Raw genomic sequence first — 22,645 nt, forward strand, 5'->3', positions numbered from 1 at the left:
TAACAGCAACAACAACAAAAACAATACCAAATCAAATGAAAACAACAAATGTACGTTGAAGGCTTCGACACAATAAGCGCTGGAGGTCTCCCCTTCGGTACCAGTATCAAACCTCGAACACTTTGTTGTTTTTGCTTTGTCGTCAATGTGTAAATAGTAGTTATTGTATGTACTTGATGTGCCTACTCGGTGCAATCGCGTGTACTCGCCACAGCAGTAATTTGGGAAAAATTCAGTGATTTTGGTGATACGTTTTTTTGGCGGACTTTAGTTAATTTATTTTTTGCTTTTTTCGTTTATTGAGCAGTAAAATGTTTTCTTAAGTGCTTGTGTGTGTGCGTGTTTCTTGGTTTTTATTACTAATTTGCTTCCGCGGTGCAAATAGTGCAAAGAGCAGCGTGACATGGCGGCACAATTTTATTTTAATTTCCAATTTTTGTTTTTATTCTTTTTCATTGTCATGACTTCAATTGTTGCAAAGTCGAAATGTATGTTTTCCCTGCTGGCCTAGCCGTGCCTCTGTGATATAGCGAGGTGGGAAAATCTTAGTTTGATTTTGGTGCTTAGGTGCGCCATTAGTGTGTACAAGCCAGAAGGTGCGGCGGCGTTTACAGACGACTTGCTCAAAAGATGCGGTAATATAATACGCGACGTCGTCAGGCCATCTAAGGAAAAGTGAAGCAGAGTCACGGTTTTTCCAGAAATGTGCGCAAAAACAGAAAAACGTGAAGACGAAAATTAAACAAAAACTTGAATTTTTCAAAATATGCAAAAAAATTACGACGAAAATTAAACATAAACTTTAATTGGAAAAAAATAAATAAATAAAAATATTGTGGCGTGAAAATACATTTATAAAAACATTTTGAAACATTTAATTCAGAAAATATGAACTTTTAAGCTTTTCTATAGTAATAAAATTGTGCTTGTGTCCAATAAATATGTGTTTAAAAGTGTTGTAGGGCTGTGTCGCGACATTTGTGCGCAAATGAAAAAAATAATTAAAAACTGTCTCAATTAAGCGCTAATCAAATAAACGCTAGACATGCGGTAATCAACGCTTCAAGCTCTGAAACAATAATAACAAACACGTGTCAATATAAATATGCACATACATATATATGTTTTTAATCTACACAACAACAATAAAATAATATTTTCGAAATAAATACGGCTGTAGCTTTTGTTTTCGAAATTTTTGTGAAATTCCGCCGGCTTTTTATTGCTCAAATACACGCTTGTTATTTATTTTTGTTGCAAAGGCTATCAATGCCGGAAAGGAAGCTCTTAAGCACATAATTTGTCTCATTTGTATAGGTTTAACGCTATTTAATGTGAGAAAGGCCTACAAACCAGCCCACTGATGTTATCAGTAAGAAGCAAAAAAGAAAAATAATAACTATGAAATACAATTTAATAAATAATTTAAAAAATCAAAATAAATTTTAGACAAAAATCGACATGAAATATTGAAAGAAATAAAATAAAAATAATAATTAAAAAAATTGAAATAAATTTTAGGCAAAAATTCGCATAAAATAATAAAAAAATAAATTAAATTTTAAACAAAAAGTCCCATAGATATGAAAAAAAATTAAAAGAATAAAATTAAATTTTAGTCAAAAATTTGGATTAAATGTTGAAAATAATCATAACAATTAAAAAATGCAAATTTAATTAAAGCAAAAAATCCATATTAAATATTAAAAAAATTATAAAAATTAAAATTAAAATTAAATTTAATTAAAACAAAAAATCCGCATTAAATATTGAAAGCTGACAGCTTTTAACGCATTATGAACTGATTTGCATGGTAAATTGTGTTGTGTGTGTGATTGTTGTACAGCCAGTTATGGAGATTTGCCCCAAATTTTCGTACTTACGCTATTACGCGCATCAGCAGCAACACCAACAGAAAATTAGAATTTATTTATTTTTGTTTGGCTATTTTTGGCCACTCGTGTATGTATAGCGTATTGTTTACTTTGCATTGTGAAAGCATTGTATTGTGTGAATTCTTGAAATTCTGCTAAATATGCAACTGTCAGCATTTGATTTTGATATTTACGCTAACAGCGAATACTCGTAGCTACCGCCCACCATCGCTGTTGTTTATTTTATTACGTTGCTAGTTTGTGTTGTTGTTTTTGCTTTCTATTTTCGCCAAACAGCCAGTTTGACGTGTGGATGTCTATTCGCAGCTGACGTCGCCGCCACCTCCACCTTCGTCAAGCAGTCAAGCAGTGCAGCAATTGTGCAAGTCATTCAACGAGTAGTATCGTCTATTACATTTTAGCAATTTTATTGTGTTCGTAACTAAACACCTGACTTGTGTCGGCACGTCGCTGTCATTGCTGTAAGGCAAGCGCAATGTAATTGATTAAATAGTGAGCGAAATTGTTATAATTGAAATTTATTGTGTTGTGTAAATGGTGCAAGTGAAATGTGCCCACACGTTTGTTGTGCTGCGAATAAATCAATTTTGACATTATTGGGAGGAGAAGTGTGTGAAAAGAAGGCGACTCAAATAACTATTAAATTTAAATTTTTTTATGCAATGCAACGAGTATCAGCTCGATTGTTCTACTAGCCGTCGCATTTGTTGCTTTAATTCTATTTCGAAAAAGACAAATACACGGCACTACTAGTAACTAGTTGGACTACGCATAGATAATGCTACACACACACATACGCACGCACATAATTGTTTTATGTATGCTTAGTGTGCGTCGTCTTTTGAGGTCAACGGCATCACACCAACGTTGTCAACTCTTCTTTCAACGACGAACGACCTAAAAACGCCATGCAACGACCAACTATTATTCTCTGCGCTAGCATAATTGTTGTTGTTGTTGTGGGTAGTCGACATATTATTTTTAGTGAATTCTACAGCTATGCGTCGCCCAACTCCACCGCCTGTTTACACACTCGCCCCAGCAACGAGACAATAGCCGGTGCTGTTGACTTCGTTTTTGCTTTTGCTTGTGTGTTGATAGCAGCAGCCAGCAGCAGCAGCAGCATTCATTCGCTCGCTATCACTATGCTTATGTGCATACATGAGAGCGTTGATTTTGATTTTGTATCTGCATGTGAGCGGCAGCATAGCATGTATTTATATACTTACATACAAGCATACATACATACATACGCACGCTGGTGAAACGTGTTGAGCGGCAGCAGCATGAACGTGTCGGTTATTCTAGTTAGAATTTAGAAAGAAAAGCTTGCTCATGCTCTGCTATGCAGCACATAGTTTGGCAAACAGCCGAAACTTGAAAGGAATTTCTCTTGCTTTTATATGGGAAATGCAGTGCGCAGGTGCTTGGGGTCGGTTGGTCATACAAATATACAAACAAAAATAAATATGTATGTGTCAGCACGGTTGATGGGCATAAAAGTAAAAACGTATATATGTACATATATTAACTCACCTCGCATGCTGTGCTAAGCAACTAGTATACCGCGTCTTAGCGCTTAGACAAAAGCGATGACTAATCATGCAACATTTGTGGCTTTGATCAGTGTGCCGTGTATATTTTATAGATACATACATATATATTTATTGTTTTTGTTGTTATAGCGGCTGCTCTGTCCAGTTGTCCGTTTTCGTTTTTATCGCCAGTTCTTTCGCCTCGTCTATTCCTTAAACCGTTCATGCGTCAATTTGTATGCGCAGCCAGGTACAATGGGGCATTTTGTAGGCGAAAGTGTCCTCATATTTATGAATGAATACAGCTAGTTGCTACAACCAGGCGTTGTGCTATTATTTGCAAATGCCGTCGGTGTGGTGAAATACGGATTGCTAGCAAACACATGTGTGCATTGTTATCACTAAAAAAGGCTGAAAAGCAAGCAATAAGCGTTGTCGATAACGCTGAAACTATATTTATAATTGTATATGTACACGCAGACAGCTATCAGCAGCGATAAGGAAATTGTGTTTTTATATGTTAAACAGTCTGAATTAAATGTGATAATAATGTCTGTTATTGTTGTTGTGCGGTTTTCAAATGTGCTGTGCCTGCTGTAGAGAAATGCATTTATTTTTTGTGTGAAAAAGCGATAAAATTTACTAAATTTAAGCATTTGCTTAGTTTTTAATCAATTTGAAAATATAATTATTTACGCATAAATGCCTTAAAAGTGTGGTGATGACGTAGGCAATAACAGTTAGACATTTGTTTGCACAAAATTTTGTTTAAAATACGAAAAACGAAAGTGTCCTTCTAGTATATAGACTAAAAATGAAGATAAAAAATTTTAAAGTGATTTTTGTATGGCGAAAATGCGTAAATATGCCTATATGGTAGTGATATAATATATTAAGAAATATTTTTAATATAATATTTAATATAAAATAGCTATAACATGACAACACTCAATTGGATTAGAAATGTGTGAAATAAAATATTACTGAAATGTCAAGACATTAGTGGAAAGAACTGTGTTTAATAATCGTCATATCTAGAGAAAAAATAAATACAGTTGAACTTCCATAACTCGAAGTTCTCTAAAATCGAACTCTTCAATTGGCAATGGAAGTCCAATTTCATACAAACCACCTTCCATAACTCGGAAGTCTCTCTAACTCGAAGTTTTTGTGTGGATTATGGTGATTCGAGTTAGGGAAGTTCAACTGTATATAAGAAAGACCGTCTCTCAGTGTAACAAACCCTAGCTTTTAGGCTAGCACAAAATTGACTTATCTTTCCAACTGCATTACACACGTTAATAGCTGATAACGGTGCATAGATAATGCGATAATAATTCAATAATCTATAGACAGCTGCTAATCATACAACCAAGACAATATAATTTACTCTAACATAAACGTCCAGTGTCGGTCCACAAATTTGTGTAGAAAATCCTACATATACCTTAAGCCTATAACACAGTGCAGAACGCACAGCATCGCGTCATCGGTGAATAAAAACTACCTGATTTGTCGCCAACGCCACTTAATCGAGAGCTGACTGACCGCTTACCTGTCACAGGCGCGCATTCCACGCTTTTTATTATAACCAAGCAGTGCAGGCAATACAATTTTTTTCCTTTCGATTCTTATAGCTGCGGCCATGCGGTGGATCCCATGAGATCGCATTGCACGCATGTTTATTTACCTTATATTTTTTGTACTTTCAATACCTTTATTTTATTACTTTTTTTTCATTACTTATTTGTTGTGCGTGTGTGCGCACAATTACAATGCATTACCTGCGTGCATACAAACAGACATGCAGACAGACAAATGTATATAACTCTGCGTTTGAGGCACTCATTAATAACAGATTTTTTCACTATCTTTTTTATGCTTGCAGATTGTAACAACAACAAGTGGCATCAATGTTTAAGCGCAGCATCTCCAACAACAGCAACAACAACACATACCATTGCGGATAAGTGAAGTGAAATAAGTAAATAAAATAAAAGCGCATATTAAAATGAGCAAAGAATCATAAAACGATATATGTAAATGCGCTTGAATAAGTGAACTGAAAAGGAACACGCATACAGCTGTAACTAAATGTATCAGTTATAAGAATACATATATGAATTTAAAGCAAAAGTGAGTGTGTGTGTGTGTAGCAGAAAATTGAGTTTTATTAAATTTATTTGCTGCTGCGCTAGTGCGACGTTTTCAACATTGTTGCCAACAATTGCGGGCGCGTCGTTATCGTCGTGGCGCACAAGTAGCAATTCACAAAAATATATTTAATTGTATGTATGTGAAGCAAAAAAAAAGCAACAAAAAATTGTGAAATTAACATAAAAAATACGAGGGACTGTAAATAAGCAGAAAAGTGAGTGAGTGAGTGTATAGTAAGGAAGCTAAAACAATAACAAAGTGCAAAAATCGTCCATTAAAAAAATATAAACAGTGCTTGTTGGGGTGTGTGTGTACAGCGTTTTCAACAATTCAACAAGTACATACTGCTAAAAATTACAATAAAAAGTGAAATACTAAGTGCAGCGACAAGTAGGAAGATCGGTTGAAACAACAGAAATGAACAGCGTTGACGGCGCACCCAATGCCACGATTTTAGCTGAGGGAGCACCAACAAATACAAATATAAATACAAAAACGACAACAACAACTGCTGCTGCAACTACTGTGGGCACTAAAACAACAGATACGACAACAATAACAACGCCGTCGAACGTAATAAACCCAACGGTCGCCGATGCCACCGATGAATTCCACGAAAGCGACAAAAATGCGCGCATCGTTGTCGTTGATGATGAGCAGCAGCAACAACCAGAACAAAAACAAATACAGCGTAATGAAGCGCCAATAAAGCAAATAATAATAACGACAAAATCCATAAGAGCAACTACTACTAAAGCAACAACAACAACGAACGGTGTCGTAGCAGTAACAATGGGCAATACTAATAAAACCACTATTGAAACAACAACAACAGACAAGATTACTACAGCAATAACAACAACAGCGCCAGCAACAACAAACGTGACAACAAAAAGCATACAAGATGCGCAGTATAATGACATACCAATGACAGATATGGCAACCGCAGAGGGAAATTGCGACGGCTGTGGCGATGGGAATGACGCCGCCGCCACCAACAGCACCGCGACAGCAACGATGTCCACCGCAACCGCCGTCATTGATAACACAACGACGTTGGCTAAGCCACAGCCATTACGGACAACGGCGGCGACGGAAGGCGATAATTGCGAACTCAATGAGTTGGAATTGTGTCGCTGTTGTGGCAAGCCCAATGTCACGCTCTATGATCTTTTCTCCAACAATGCAAGCACATTGGAGGGCGATACAAATGTAGACGCCACTGCTGCAGCCACTATTAAACAAACAACAGTTGATGAGAATCTGGCGACAGCGTGCGATATTGCTGCGAACGTTGCCAAAAATGGAGCAGAAATAAAAAACAAAACGGCCGTTGTTGACACAACCAACGGTGCTGCGACGAAGATCGATGAGAGTGCCAAGACTAATACACCGAAGCGTTGTTATCGCACTATTGCCGCATCTATTGCGGCGGCGGCCGCTAGCAGCACCAACACAACTGCTGATTCGTGCAACACTGGCGCTCCCACCTGCCAAAAAACCAATGACCCAATTGCGGCCACCGCCGTCAATAGTGACGGTGTTGCGGCGGCTGATCGCGGCGCAGAGGTCGCGCCATCGACGGCACATACAAGTGCTGCGCGTGTGAAACAATCTGCAACAGTTGCCGCTCATGCGGACGATGCGACCAACAATGCAGATGCCCAGGGACAAAGCAGCGACAACATGGAGAATATTTTGCAAGAGATGCAAATGTGGCGTTTACGGGTAAGTCTCACTGCAATGTTTTCAATACTTTATTTTTACTCCGATGTTATATAAGGTCCATGACTCCACTCTGGCACTGACTTTCCCAAAAGTATTATTTACATGACTGCGCGCTACAGTTGAGGTGTAGGAAAAAAAATACAGGAATTCATGTTTGCAATTCTTGCAACTGGCTACAACGTACTCTTACGTAATCTTGTAATTTATTTCTTTTACTAATTTGTTTGCAATGCCAAGTGTGGTTTGTGTGTCTGCATCTTTATTATTATTTATTTTAGTTTATCGCCTTGTGATTTTGGCAATAATTCATTGGCAAATATGGTTGGATTTGTGTTAGTTGTTTTTGTGCTTTTAAATGAAAGGAAAATTGTATTTGCCTTTACAAAAATAGTTGAAATAATATTTTTATGGTTAATTATCAATTAGAGATCTGTCGGTATGTTCTCTCAACTTGCTTTTGAGGTTAGGTTATTTGAGGTTAGTTTGAATATCTCAAAGGGGCACAAATTTAGCTTTTGTCTCTAACCTACCCTGAAAATCTTCAAAATGTTATTTAACTTCTTTAGAGAATGCCACTCTGCCGAGGAAGTAATCTTAAAAACCATATATTTTCTAAAACTACAGTGATCAGCAACTCCAATTTTGAGGTTAAACTTTCTTCTGTCATTCATATACTAAGATGACTGGATTTTTTCAAAAGATCCATGGAAGAGATCTAATCCTGGAAAAAGTTCCAAAGTTAAGTGGACGTCTTTCAACTGTTTTGAGTTAAGAATTCTTGGGATAATTGTTGTAATCAAATACCAAAACGGTCGAGTAAATGGTGATTAATTAGAAAGATGTCATTTTGTTCAGCGTTTGAACAAATTAAAGGTTTCATTCTAAAATTAAATTTAGCGGTAAAGCAAAAATTCGCGGTTACAGTAGTATACCACTCAATCGCTACTGATGAACGCAACACCTTCACCACCAACTATATTAATTTATTTTGTTTTACGCCTACTACATTATCTAGCTGATCTCAACAAATTAATCAAATCGGCTAATATAAGCCGTAACCTCTATAAATTATCTACCAATTAGTGGTTTTTGTTCACACAAAATCGCTTTTGTTCAAACTTTTTCTCCAACCAGTCATCATTAGAGCTATTATTCAATCAATATTGAGCTTTTGATAAGAATCTTTTGTTTACAAGCATGTCTGGTGCACGCATACATACACAACAAACAATGTACATAGGCATTCGGTGTAATTCACCTCAATTAATATATGTATGAATAGGCGCTGTTCATTTGTAGGTGTTACAACCGTTTATCAGCCGCAAATATACCGACACATAGCGATACAAATGTGTGTAATTTATTGACTTTGCTGCAATTAGTCTTGCTAATGATTGGTGTTTAGCCACCCCTGTTGAGTGCGCAGGCATATGAAATCTATATAAGATGAGTTCAAATCACATAACCTCAAATCAGTGACGGGTGGGGGTTATCTTGTATTGCTACGCAATGCCATTTCTTTGTTTACTTAACAAATGATGGACAGTCATGAGTCATGACTTAACCTTTTTTTCAACATATAACGTGCCGTTTGTATATTACTTGCTCGTATTTGCTTTTAACGACGCACAGCTGTTTGGATTTTAAGATTTTTTTCGGGCATCAAATCGCTGCGAGTAATGTGCAAGCGCGCATACGTAATGCCACCCACAATGCGTGTATGCCCAAAAATCTTCAAAATAATAGTTGGAAATAAAAAAATGAAGCCTGTCAATTTGTAATCGCTATCCATTTTTCATTTTTTTCGAGCATTCGATTTTAATGTATTCTTGTAATTGTTCGATTTTTCTCACGCGCTCAGTCAGTCGGTCAATTCACATACTCGTAGCTTGTTATAGTTTTTTTCTTGCATTTTTCTTTTTACGTTTCTAGTTGCTATTATGCCATTAAATATCGTGTTTGTGCGCTTATCGTACACGCTTGTGAACATGACTCCATTAAGTTGTATATCTTTTTCTCGAGCTTAAATGATGGCGAGTGGGGGTTTAAATGTATTTATTTTTATTATTATATTTTTTTTACAAATTTTATTTATTTTCTTTTTTAATTTGTATTTATTTATCTATATTTATTGTGTTTTTATTTTTACTTTTTTTTTTGGTTAATTTGTATTTTTATTTTCACTTATTTGTTTTAAAAATTTTATTTTTTTCAAATTTTATTTATTTTTTCAATTTTTAATTTTTAATTTTTATTTTTTCTTTTTAAATTTTTATTTTTATTTATTTATTCTTTTAATATTTATTTATTTTTTTTATGTTATCTTTTTTTATTTGTTATAATTTTAATGAAAACCCAATTTTTTTGTCTTTCGCAATATTTCACTGCATATTATAAAATTTTCTAATTTCATCTCTTCCGCTCGCCACTCTTCGTCACAACTATTTTTTGGCAACTTTTCGCCTTTGGCAACCACATGCGGGTTCCCAACGCAAATATTTGCTAATCCTTAACTTGATTTTAACACAAAAACGTGCCGACATTGCCAGACTACTAATTGGTGGTCGTAGAAATTTTTTGTTGTTGTTAATTTTTATTGTTGTTGCTTTGATTTTATGACTGCGCTTAAATGCCACATTAAACCTATATTTGATTTGCCAGCACAGAATTGCTGCAAGGCTGCATATAGAAAGGGTATTCGGTACGCCGCTAAATGTACTATACATATATCGCTATACAGATTAGTGACTTCTAATAATAAGATTTATGCTTTTATTGCGCTAATGGCAGTTACTGCGTTCCGTCATTTTACCCTTCATTCTTCCTTCCTCATTCGCAGATATCTTTATAAGTGTAAGCATGTTGTTGTTGCTCTTCATCACTTAGTTTGTTTATTTGTTATTGTTGTTGTTGGCAAATGAATCACGTGTGCTCGATTTTTATTGCTTTCAAGCGGCAATAAAAGCGATAAGAGCGTAATTGCAACAACAAAAACAGCGTATCTACATACTTAGGTACTTGTACGTATAGTAACCGTCGAGATATGCCACAGCAAATATATTTATTTATAACATAAACGTTCGCAACAAAGTAACGCATGCAAACAACAACAACAAAAATAAGAATAAACTTTAATTCAGTAAACCACTTCCTTGCCCTAAGTAGATATTGGCACGCATATATATTTACATTTAAAGCACATATACACTGACATATTTCAAGCCAGAGTGTAATGCTCCACTTACTGGGTTTAGTTGAAGCTGCCCTGTAGGAAAATAAATATTTATAAAATATACACCAAAAAATCTGTTGAATTTATAGCGAAAAAAATGAAGCAATGGAGAAATGAAAATAAGTAAGTCCCTTAAGTGAGTCAATTAACAAATATGGTTAAAAAATTAAAACTTGTTTCAGCATAAATCAAGTAATAATTCCGTTAATAATATTTTTATTGTTAATTGAACTCAATTAACATCTTAATCGACTCAATTAATATCGTAATTGAGTTCAATTAACATTTTAATTGTGCAAAAAAATTAACTAATCACTTGATTAGCCGTATTTTGCACCAATAAATTAAACTTTTTGGAAGAAACACTGCGTTTCAACGTCCTTAAGTGTTCTTAAGTAGCTCTCTTGCTTTGAAATCCCTTTAGAACCCACCATTGTTTGGTAAAGCCTACAAAGTAAAAATCGTTATCTTCAAAATTTGCCCAACACCACTTTCATTGCCCCCAACTGCCCATTAACAGCGTTCCATCAGTGTTTGTTTGCACAAAGCTGTGGTGCTATAATAATTCGATTCAAAGCGTCGATCTTTGGCACTTCTTCTTTCATACTAAGTCGTTTTTGCATTTTACACACGCAGACTTGCTGTCTATAAGTCATAAGTTCGTTTACCGCCACATGTCAAGTGTGCGTGCTACTTTGCTTCCCTGCGTCTGCCCCAAAATGCCGCTCCTCCTTCTGGTGCTGCTGTCTTCGTATTTAACTTCTTCCGCCGCGCTTGCAACACTTTCATGGAGCATGCGCGCTCGCCTTTGATAACCGCAGAAACCGCATATCCATAACCATTTGCTGCCCAATTCCTGGTATTGTTTTAAAACATCAAAATTTTCACTCCTCAATTTTGTCTACTAATTTCAGTCAATGCTGCTGTTATTGCCATTAGTCGTGTTGTTCTGGTTGTTGCACTCTTGTTTGTAATTTCATTTAAGGTTGTTCGCCAACACCATACACCAGTGATTGCTTACGGCTTTTCGGCATCTTTTTTCTTTGGCCGCCGCCGTCTGTCAGTCTCTGGTTGCCTTATTGCTGTTGTTGTTTTTTGTTCATTCCTTTTTCACATTTTTATTTGCCTTATTGGTTTTTCCCTGCGGGAGTAAGGTGTGAAATTTTACTGTGGCTTAACGAATGAAATAAATTTGTTAATTTAATATTTGGGTACCGAGAAAAAGGTACGAAGAAGTAAACTACCTTGCCGCTTCCTTATACTTATACACCTATGTAGTTATTACGTGCGCATTTTTTTTTTCTTTTTATGGCCTCTTTGCGCTCACTTAGGCTGAGTTCTTCCTCGGCTGTTGGCTGTCGGTCTGGTCTGTGTCGGCTGTTGGATACTGCGCAGACGCGCACTCTGTTCTTTAATTTAATTCCGCTCCTGCTCCACCGTTGCCGAAACCGACTCTTGACCGCCGCCACTGTCTTCTTCCAGTGCAACAGCAGCGTTGACCATATGAAAGATCGACGTTTGCCGACATTGCCATCGGCACTCTTGTCGGCACTAGTCTTCTTTCTGCTAACGCTACAGCGGCAACTATCTTTTTTGCTTGCACCGCCTACTGCGCCTCCTCCTCCTCAGCACTATCGCCGCCGTCGCTGCTATTTGAAAACGTGCTGTAGATTGACTGACTAAGTAGGAGTCATTATTATAGTGGTTGTTGTGGCTGCTTCATTTAACTTATGTATATTACACTATTGTCGTTGTTGTTGTAGCTGCTGTTGCTGTTATTATTGTTGTCAATGAGGCTGGCAGGCAATCTGTTTGGTTCGCCGGCGCGCACCGCACTGCACCACGTTGTCCTTATTATTATTGTTAGTGTTGTTGTTGTTGTTGTTGCTGTTCTTGGTGTTGCCTTGCTCAAAGGCTCTTACCACACGCACTGAGTACTGCTGCGCAGTCGCACACCAACTGCTGCATTGTTTGCCGTTGTTGTTGTTGTTTTTTGCCTTTTAACTGCTTGTCTGATAGATTGCCTTGTGGATTGTTCTTGCTGTTGTCGTTGTTGTTGTGGTTGTGCTTGTTTAACTTCGCGCTTGTTTGGTTGTTTAGTTTAGCTCAAGCAGCCTGTCAGTAAGTGCTCTTGTTGCACACACCGTCACACACATACGCGCCGTTACATAAGCACACACAATTAAGCTTGCGTTAATGTTATTGTTGTTGGCGCGCTGATTTATTCGCGTTGCTCGCGTGTTGTTGGTTTTTCGCCTTTCATATGCACTTACCAAGCAAGCCACCAACTAACCAACCAACTAGCTTGGTATGATGAGGTAACAACAGCAACAACAACAACACATGCAAAAAATGCTCGTTTATTTAACGTAAATTCATAACTGCTCATATGGTTACTTATGCGTGGCGAATGCGATTGCGAATACGACTGCGCAACCCCAAGCGGCAACAATAGCAATAACAACAACACGCTTGAAAATTGACTTCTTTAAAGGCCACAACAACAACACACGTACATCCATGTATCTTAAAACAACAACAGCTCAGCACCTTCTTCCTTTCGCTTGGGTGTCGAGTTGAGCGAATTCGCCGGCGGTTTATCGGTTAACTTCGCTTATAATTTACTGTTGCTTTTGTTGATCGCATTGTTTGCGCCTTAATGTGCATTGCGATGTGCTTTGTTGCTGTTGTTGTTTTTGTTATATGCTGCATAGCTAGCTGGTCATCCTTCGGCGTGCGCTTTTTAGAGCTTTCCCTCACCTCCATGCCTTGCGTAGCTGTTATTTATTCACTTTTTTATTGCGGCTGCGCGTCAATTTTATTTCGCCACGCATGATTGCCAACATATTTGTTGTCTGTTTATTTTGATTTTCTACACGCTTTGTTGCTGTTGTTGTGCTTTATTCTTGTCTACACATTTATCCTACAAATGTAGTGCGGTGTTTTTCTTGTTGTTGGTTGTTTTTGCAGGCATCAATTCCTTCAATATTTTGTTATTTAGCATTAATTTAGACTTTATTGCCTTTGAGATGTGAGGTGTTTTTTTATTAATCTAAAATTGCATTTTCGAAAATTGCAATTTTTTCTCAAATTTTTTAAATTAGTTTTTCTTTTTTTTCGAAAATATTTTTGAGTTTTTTCCAATTAAGTTTTTAATATTTTATTTTGTATTTTTCGAATTAGATTTTTATTTTTTCGACTTGATTTTCTAATTATTTTGTAATGAAAACTATTTTTATTGAACTTGAAAAAATCTTTCGAAAACATTTTCGATATTTTTTTGGTTTTAGAGATTAATCATTTTTGTTTTGTTTTCTAAATTTTTTGAGGTTATTTATTTCGAAATTTATTTTTTTTTTGTTTTCCGAGCTTATATTTTGCTATGTTGTGTTTTTTTATAATTATTATTTTTTTTTTGAATTTGTTTTGTGTTATTTAAATAAATCTTAAAATATTTTTGTTATTAAATGTATTGCTATTCCGAATATAATTTTTTGTAATTTAAGTTTTTATTTTATTTTGTGTAATGATTTTTGCGTATTAATTTTTTGTTTGTTTTTATTTTTTTCGAAATCGGTTTTTAATTTTGTTAAATTATTTTTTTTTATTATTATTTTTTTTTTTGTTTTTTATTTTACTATTTTTTGTTTATGTTTTTCCTTTTAATATTTTTATTTGGTATTTATGCAAATTATAATATTTCTCTGTTTTTGTTTTGTAATTATATTTTACAAATATATATATTTTATTTTTATATTTTTATATTTTCATTGTTTGAAATTTTTTTATTGAAAAATATGTCTAATAACAGTTTTTTGTTTATTTTATATTTCATTTATTATTTTTCTTTTAATATTTGTTTTTGTTGTTTAATTATATTTTACAAATATTTTTTTTTAATTGTTTGACATTTTTTTGTTTAAAAAAATATTAAATAATGGTTTTTATTTATTTTATATTTCACTTAAAATTTATTTATTTTTTTCTTCTAATTTTTGATATTTTTGATTACTTTCTTTTAATATTATTTTTTATATATTAGCTTGTTTTCTGCGCACCACTTAAGCGCAGTTAATTTAACGCTATTGCTCTCTCGATCAACATTGTTTGGCAGTCAATTATGTGCAACAACACAAACACATCATTTGCGCTCATATTTCTGAGCGCTTTATTTAATTTTATTTGCTTTAAATTATTTACTTTTTTATTATTTTTTTATAGTATCCACTTTTTTCCGACCGCCTTGTCTCGCGTATTATATTACGCTTGCTTTCAAACACAATGTACATATTAACTTACACATGTAGAGTGCTTGTCTGTCGGGTGGCTTGCACGCCTCGCGCTCATCTCTCCCGACGCTGCAGCGCTTTGATTTCTTCTCGGTATCAATGTATTTAAAAACAAATTGAAATTGCATGATCTGATCTCTCGACAGCAGCAGCTGTTTGTTTTTTGTTTTTTCCTGTTGTTGTTGCTGCTGCTGCTTTTATTGTTGTTATTGCGTCTTTAATTCACGCTGCGCAACTGAAAAAATCCGCCGCGCCACCTTCCTGCGCACCCTCAACGCCAGCGTGCGCGTTTAATTTTTGATTCTCTTTTGTTAGCGGCACGAATTCGCACAGTGTGGCGTCTGCAGCAAATCACCGCCGCCGCCGACTATTGTCGTCGTAATGAAGGTACTTAGTTGGAATTTGATTTGTAAGAAATTAGTTTTTCCATTGCTGTTTACTCTAGGTTGATTTTCATTTTTTATTTTTGGATGGGGGGAAGCGATTTCTATTTTTATTCTTCTCTCTTCCTGCTTTTTTAGGTTTTTTGAGTCACCAAAAGCATTGTTACTGCTTTGTTGACTTTCTTCTAATAAATTGACGTAATTTGTTTTGCTCCGTAGGCTGTCTCGTATAATGATTACTTATGCATTACGTGTAAGCTCCACGACGCACCCCATTCTTTATTTATTTTTATTGCATTTTTTTTGTGTTCTATCCACTTTTTTGTTATTGCATGACCACGTGTCGCACCCTTTCAGCTAAATTCAATTCCTACTCTTGACCATACGCATACTCATATGTGTGGGCGCACGTACTCCATATTACGTAGCGCTTACGCGCCCACATTCATTTCGGGCTGACTAGTTGGCTTTTACTCGCATTTTTATTGTTATTGTTGTTGTTTTTTTTTTTTTGCATTTTTTACAACTTTATTTGTGTACTCTAAACAAATTGATTTTCCTAAGTACAAACGGATTTCAAAAGCTACTTTAGTTAAACAGTTGAGCTTTTATCACGTGCGTTTGCGCCGGGTTCACGTGTGAGTAATATGAAAATGGGTGGGGCGTGTGTGTGTGCGCCCTTTGGCTCTGCAATCCATTAGCTTTGATGTAAGGCGATACTTTGGCTATTCTTCACATTAAAAATAAATAAACATACACAATAAGTAGTGACTTGAAAAGATTCTCATATGCTAAAATCTTGCTTGGAGCGCATAAATAATTTACATATCTAATTCGAAAATGGTGCAATTGCTCTTTTGTGAAAGAAACTTAAAGAAACTATAAAATGATGTTAGAGTCAGATATTTCAATAAATTTTTCGACTATGAAAACCTCTTCTAGTAACAATGAAAGCTATTGATGTCATAAAACCTTTTGAAATTCATGAAAGCTCTTAATACCATATAAGCTTTTGCTATAAAAGCCTTCACAGATCTAAATGTCTTACCCGAAACTTGCTTCATCACGCAGCCAGAATTGATGCTTACTCAGTTGGCTTTAATATTGTCTGAAACTTTTGGAGGCTACAAAAATGCACGCAGTACTGTCTAGAGCTAGCATGAGAAGGTTATTAAGACTAGGATGAGATAAATGACACTTGGTAAAATCCTTACAAAAGAAAATAATTATTTGACTATTTTCCAGAAAGCTCCCCGAAAAGATCAGAGGATCGGCAAGCTTAAAAGTCTACAATTTATTTTTAGTGGCTTAAAAAAAATATATAAGCCTTTTCCAGAAAGCTCCGAGGCTCGAAAAACTTAAAGCTCTATAATTTGTTTTTAGCGGTTTATATTAAAAACAAACCTCTTATAATGCCAAAAAAGTGAAATAATAGCATTTTCGGATTATTTGAGGATTACGCTAACAACACGGTTGCATTTTTGAACCCAAACACTACTCAAAAAACCTAAGGAGACCCTGGGGAACGAAGAGCGTATACTACGCTAGTCACAACACAATCAACGCAGGTCTAATTTTCGCGTTAGCAAACCGTTAAATTCCCGTCAAAAATGTTCTTCCGAAAATTCCTACCAAATTTCGTCATTTCAGTATGGAATTTGCCGCTAGCCATACACTGCATCCACAGCTCCACGGTGCATAGCTAAACAAGACGATGGACCAACAACCACTCAACCAACAACAATATTCAACGCATCATCACATCACATTCGCCTCATTGTCTCGTTTATATCAACATTTGTTCCGTCTAACAACGGGCAACCACGAACGGCTACGCTTTGTTATTACAGCCGCACAGCGCGCAAAAAGCGACGCAAAAAACACCTCATTTACCACCACACTTTAGCAAATATTACGTGCTCACAAGCGGCCGCAAGCTGTTGCGCGCAGCAGCCAGGGTGCCGCACCGCAGAGCGTGTATGTAGGTGCCACAGGGCGTTGTGGGGGTCGACATGACGACAACAATGCAACACTCGTTGCACTGATGGGACACACGGTTGCATGGTCGTTTGGTCGTACGGTCCGACACCCGGACGCTGGTGGAAGCTGCGGTTGCATTCATTTAAAGGAATGTTGAGAAGAAATCTCTGCCGCTTCTTGTTTTAATTTTTGTGTTTTTGGTTTTTTGCTGCAGAAAACGCGTGAATCTGGCAATTTCTGCGCGCTAACCGGGGGGACGCATGCAACGCCAAAGGCGCTGGCTGGGGAAATACGCGGGGGAAGGGAGGTGACGAAAACAATTGTTTGAATGGCTTGCTATACTCGCTTGTTTGAACGGGCACTTTAGTTGGCTTTTCTGCGCGCCACAGCGTCATTATACTTACAACTTGCTACTTTAGCAGGAAGTGCGCAAAGCGGCAAAACGAGCACTTAGCATGGCTGCATTTTTATTTAGTGCTCATGATGAAGCTTATTTGCTCATCGCGTTGGCTTATGGCAGCCACTTTGTATGTTGATTTGTTGTTGTACTTGCTGTTATGTTGCTAGTTGTTGTAGCGTTGCTTGGTTGCTGTTGGTGGCTTGAGTGCTGCGCTGTTGGCCGTGGGCAATCGACTTTTTAGCCGCTTCTACAAACATATTTTGTTTTCATTAGCCCTCAAATTTGATTGCATGTTGGTTGTTCCCACCGCAACGCGCGCACACACACACAAACACACACATGCGCACACGCTCACAAAATAAACGATCGCCTGAGTGACTGACTTGACTGGCTGGCTGGTTGTTGTTCGACTGCCGCTTTGGCTAGTTCGTCGTAGTCAAACGTTGTTGCGCCGCTGGCCGTCGGCAAACACCATACACGCTGCAAATTCGCTGAATGGCAGCACAAACGCTGCTGCTGCACCTGCGCGCCTGCGGCTGTACGCCGCGTTTTGCGTGATTGTCGGCATGCAAGCGGCAGCCGACAGCCGGCAGTACTGCGCTCCAACTCTAGCCTGTCCGGCCGTCAGCTAGCCAAATGTTCGATCGTGCTGCCACATTGCCGCATTTATGGATGTACAAATGTATTTGTTGTATTTGTTGTTTGTATGCAACTTGACGGCCTCTTTATGGCTTGTAAAGTATTGCCGCTTGACTTAGTTATTGTAGCCACATTTAGTTAGTTGATGTTGCTGATGTGGTTGCTGTCGCTTCTCAGGCAATTAAAGTTGTTGCGCGTCTGTATACACTTACATACATATATGCGCATTGGCACAAGTGCAACAATGAAAAGGCTCGTTGAACGCATTTATTTATAATACACTTGGACACTTGAACGACTACTCGAAACTTGTAGATTGTCCAAGAATTTAGGTTATGTCACAAGAGTGATGTATGCTTGTGCAAATCTACAAGCGCGTCGCAGTTGATGGCATGCTGAAGCGCGCTGTGCTTGTTATTGCTGTTATTATTATTGTTTTTGCCGTGATTTTCCGCTGCATGCGTTGTGCCCATTTTCTCATGCCACCACACCAGCGCCGCGCATCAGCCATCAGCTATTGTTGTGCCATCACAAGCGAACTGCAGCAACAAAAAAAAAACGAGAGAGAGAAGCATATAAATCTTCTGTCTGCAATTATATTTATTTGCATTGCAACGAAAAAAAGTACCGAAACGGAAAATACAATAAAACTTTTTCGCACTATTTGTTTGTGCGGCCTGTCAATACTCTCGCGCGTGTGTGTGAGTGAGTGTGCGTTTATTTGCAAGCTGTCAAATATTGACATTTCTGCGGATTTGCGATTTATTAAACCCCATCCAGTGCCGGCGAGCGACCGTACATTCAACCTTGGCTATATGCGTTCTACCTTACCACCTTTCTTCCTTCTAGCATTACATTATTTCTGCTGAACTTCACAATCAATATGTCAGCAAATAAATGCCGACACGCACTCAGATACATATATTTTGTTACACTAGGGTGGTACTAAATGGAGGAAGCTCAATTTCGAGTTTCAAATAGGTCACAGCTGATATTTGTAACACAGTTTCTTAGACCAGGCAATATAGAGTTGTTGCAATATGATTCTACAGGCAATAGGAAGTTTAAAGCCGATTTCGTTGTTTAAATACTACTCCGAGTTTATCAGATTCCCCTAACTCGCCTTAATTATCACGTTTTTGGTTATGTAAATTTGCATAAAAGTCTCGAGCTTATCCCCATTTTCGGTCTTTAAACTTGGAATTTACCAGACAAAATATTTTCGCTTCACTCGCCAGAATTACGGTGTTTTTCCGTTACTTTCGTACTAACCTCGAGTTTGTCGTTCCTTTTGTTGTTTAAACACTACTCACAAACTCCGAGTTTATCAGATTCCCTTAACTCGTCTTAATTATCAAGCTTTTGGTTACATAAACTCTCGTAGCAATCTCGAGTTTATCGTCCTTTTCTAAGTACCGAAAGGACTCTCAAACTTGCAGTTTACCTATACAAATATCGAGTTTATCGATGTTTAAACACTACTCATAAACTCTGAGTTTACCATATTCCATTAAATCGTCTAAATTATCACGTTTTTGGTTACATTAAAATCTCGAGTTTATCGTCACTTCAAAGAAAAATTCGAGTTTAACGCTTAAACTCGAGTTTATGTTCTTATCTTCGGAAACGAGTTGAACGAAGAAAAATCATTATTTTGACCACTTAAACACCGCCCTAATACAAATTTCCAATCAATATATGCACACACATGCCTTTATCCTTGCATACCCCCCCTCCATTATTATTCGCCTCCCTTCCTCCCACACGTGCATACAATATATGTTTTCCATGCGCTTCTGCTCACTGTATGCCGAGGCTTTTAAACATCGCAGCCTGCCTCACGCGCCTAAATATCCGATTACGCTTTCGCTGCATTTTTAGCATATTCCACTGCGTAGCGTTCGCTCTAAATTCGTCATGTCTGCACAATTTATATTATTATTATTATATTTTTAATTTTGTTTGCCTTGGCCTTTGTCTATTTAATTTCACGGAATCGCTTTACTTAACGTAATAAATACACACACATATATATACAATATGAATATCCAAAGGACGCGTGTCCATTATTTCATGCAGTAGCCGGAGCTAACGGTAGCGCGTCGTAAACACGCGTGTCGCGGCGCATGGCACTCGAAGCAATCAAAATCGTGGGCCACCCGCAGCATGATTCGCCGTCTGAAATCCGTTGCCGCGCTGCTGTGCTAAGCTGTCGTTGTAGTCCGCCGGCTGAAAGCAAATTTTGAAAATCAATAATCCGCCAGAGTTTATTTTATTGTTATTAAGGTTTAATTTTATTTTTGTACGCCGCTGCAATGCTTTTAGTTCAAAAATTCATTTTCCTTTCCGCCTATGTGTTGAAGGGTTGCTGCGTCGCTGTTTTGCTTGTAATAGGATTTAAAGGTCAGGCGCGCACACACAGTAGGCGTTGGCCAAAAATAAATACAGCAAGCTTAATGCCAAGGCTGGTTAGGTTTAATCGTGTATGAGTGTAGGTGTGTGTGTTTGCTGCGAAGGTTGTTTCGGAAAATAAGTCGATATGCAAACATATTCAAATTTAATAAAGGGTGTGAATGCGCGCGCGCTGACGTGAGAAAATTATTTCCTGTAATTGTTGGATAATTGCGGAAAAATTAGTATATACACGTTTGCAACGACAATTGTGCATGGAAACGCTGATAATCTGAGTTAAAGAGTGGTCTTGAACTTGATATGTAGCACAGCAAATTATGGGCAAAACAATTAGAATTTATTGCTCATCTAAGGAGCTTTTTTAAGTTTAGTAAAAATTTTGTTTTGATTTTCGATTTGGATCTGATATTTTTGGACACAGAGATGATATTTCAGTTTCCTGGGCAATAAAACCAGTTGAACTTATGAAAAATATACCCATCTTCTTTACTCTTATTCTTTATTTGAAAGTTTACGTCTACTTAGAAAAACTTTCGTGAGCTTTTTATACTTTTTACCGATTCGCTAGTGGAACTATTAAGCTAAAAAGCTGAAATGTAACGCTTTTAACAACACAATAAGGTTATTAAAACTTCCAATTTTAATTATTATTATTTTTGTCGAAGGTTAGCTTCAAAATTTCCTAGTAAGAATTCTCTACTTTCTAATTTTCATTATTATTTTTGTATATTATTTTTTATGTATTCCTTTTACCCCTAAAAATCTACTTTTTCGTCTGCTCCTAATGGTATGCTACAAATTGCTCCCAGCATATGGCGTAAAATAACACCATTTAACGGTAGTTGCCGCTGAAAAGCTGCCGGCCCAGTTATATTTATTTGTAAACAGTCTAATAGCAAGTCAGCACATAATATTATGCAAGATTAAGACTTTGCCAAGTTTGCAAGCAGTTTATTATATACAAATTAACGCCTGCGTCGGGAAACTTGCTGGCGAAGCATGTATTTAACTTTGACCTTTGACACACACGCAGGCAAGTATATATATATATATATATATATATATATATATATATATATATTTACAATACATATGCATGTCTGTCACATGGCGACCGTGTCCAAACACAGTTGTAAACATAATAAGCAAACAGCAACTAGTCTCCTCAAACCAACCCAGCTCAGCTGCTTTGCTTTGCGCGCTCTCTTCGACAAATCATTCCCGGGTGTCAGATTATAATCGCTGCAAAAGCAATTTTGACACAATTTCGTAACAACTGCGTTGGGAATAGCAAAATGATACCTGTGGCTTCGCACGGCCACAGTCACAGCCACGAAAAGTCAAACCGAGAAAGGGAAACGCAACGCAACAAAATCAAAAGCAAACAAATTGAGGGCACAAGCAAACCAATTCGCACAACCTCAATTTGAACCTGAACCCAAACTCCACACTGCCGAATGTCAAGATAACACGAGTGTGTTTACAGCACTTTACAACACTTGCGTGCCCGAGAATGCGACTTTAAATACACTTTAAATAAATTTTGCGTGGAGATGCCATAAAATCACAATCCACTTATGCTCTAATAGATATGGAGGCCAATAAAAGTCTATACAAAGAGCGAGCGCGCTCAATTGGTCGTAAAGGAAATCAATCAGGATAATGTTTGTTTTAATAACGCAAAAAAGCACACGAAAAATACAGCAAAAAACAGTGGCAACAACTGCTACATAACAGTCAATAAAAAGCAAAAACAACAAGCGGTGGCGGCAGCAGCGCAAACAATGCGGGCACTTTAGTTTGCACAGTTTATTGGTGGCATTGTTGGAGCGCCACAAATGAGGATTGTAAAAAGATTAGTTGGGCAAAACAATTTTGTTTGCTTGGCTTGCGTAGAGTAGCTTCAATTGATTTATGATCTGGTTGCGGTTTGCTGCCATGCCATACCGCGCGCCTGTTTATGTGCGTGCGTACTTCAACAGCAGCGCTTGGTTC

At 37.0% G+C, this 22,645-nt stretch overlaps 1 protein-coding gene across 6 annotated transcripts in view; it reads left to right on the top strand.

Moving 5' to 3' along the window:
* The window catches only part of LOC105210089 (mucin-17), a 192,312-nt gene that overhangs the window by 22,594 nt on the left and 147,073 nt on the right, over positions 1-22,645 (top strand). For all 6 annotated transcript variants that reach the window (XM_054225185.1, XM_054225186.1, XM_029038957.2 and 3 more), the window contains exon 2: positions 5,319-7,315. In XM_054225185.1, the coding sequence (XP_054081160.1) occupies positions 6,005-7,315 (1,311 nt within the window). In that variant the 5' untranslated portion in view covers positions 5,319-6,004. The remainder of the gene's footprint in view (positions 1-5,318; positions 7,316-22,645) is intronic.

The sequence above is a fragment of the Zeugodacus cucurbitae genome, chromosome 2 (assembly GCF_028554725.1).
Source record: "Zeugodacus cucurbitae isolate PBARC_wt_2022May chromosome 2, idZeuCucr1.2, whole genome shotgun sequence".
In the NCBI taxonomy this organism is placed as follows: domain Eukaryota; kingdom Metazoa; phylum Arthropoda; class Insecta; order Diptera; family Tephritidae; genus Zeugodacus; species Zeugodacus cucurbitae.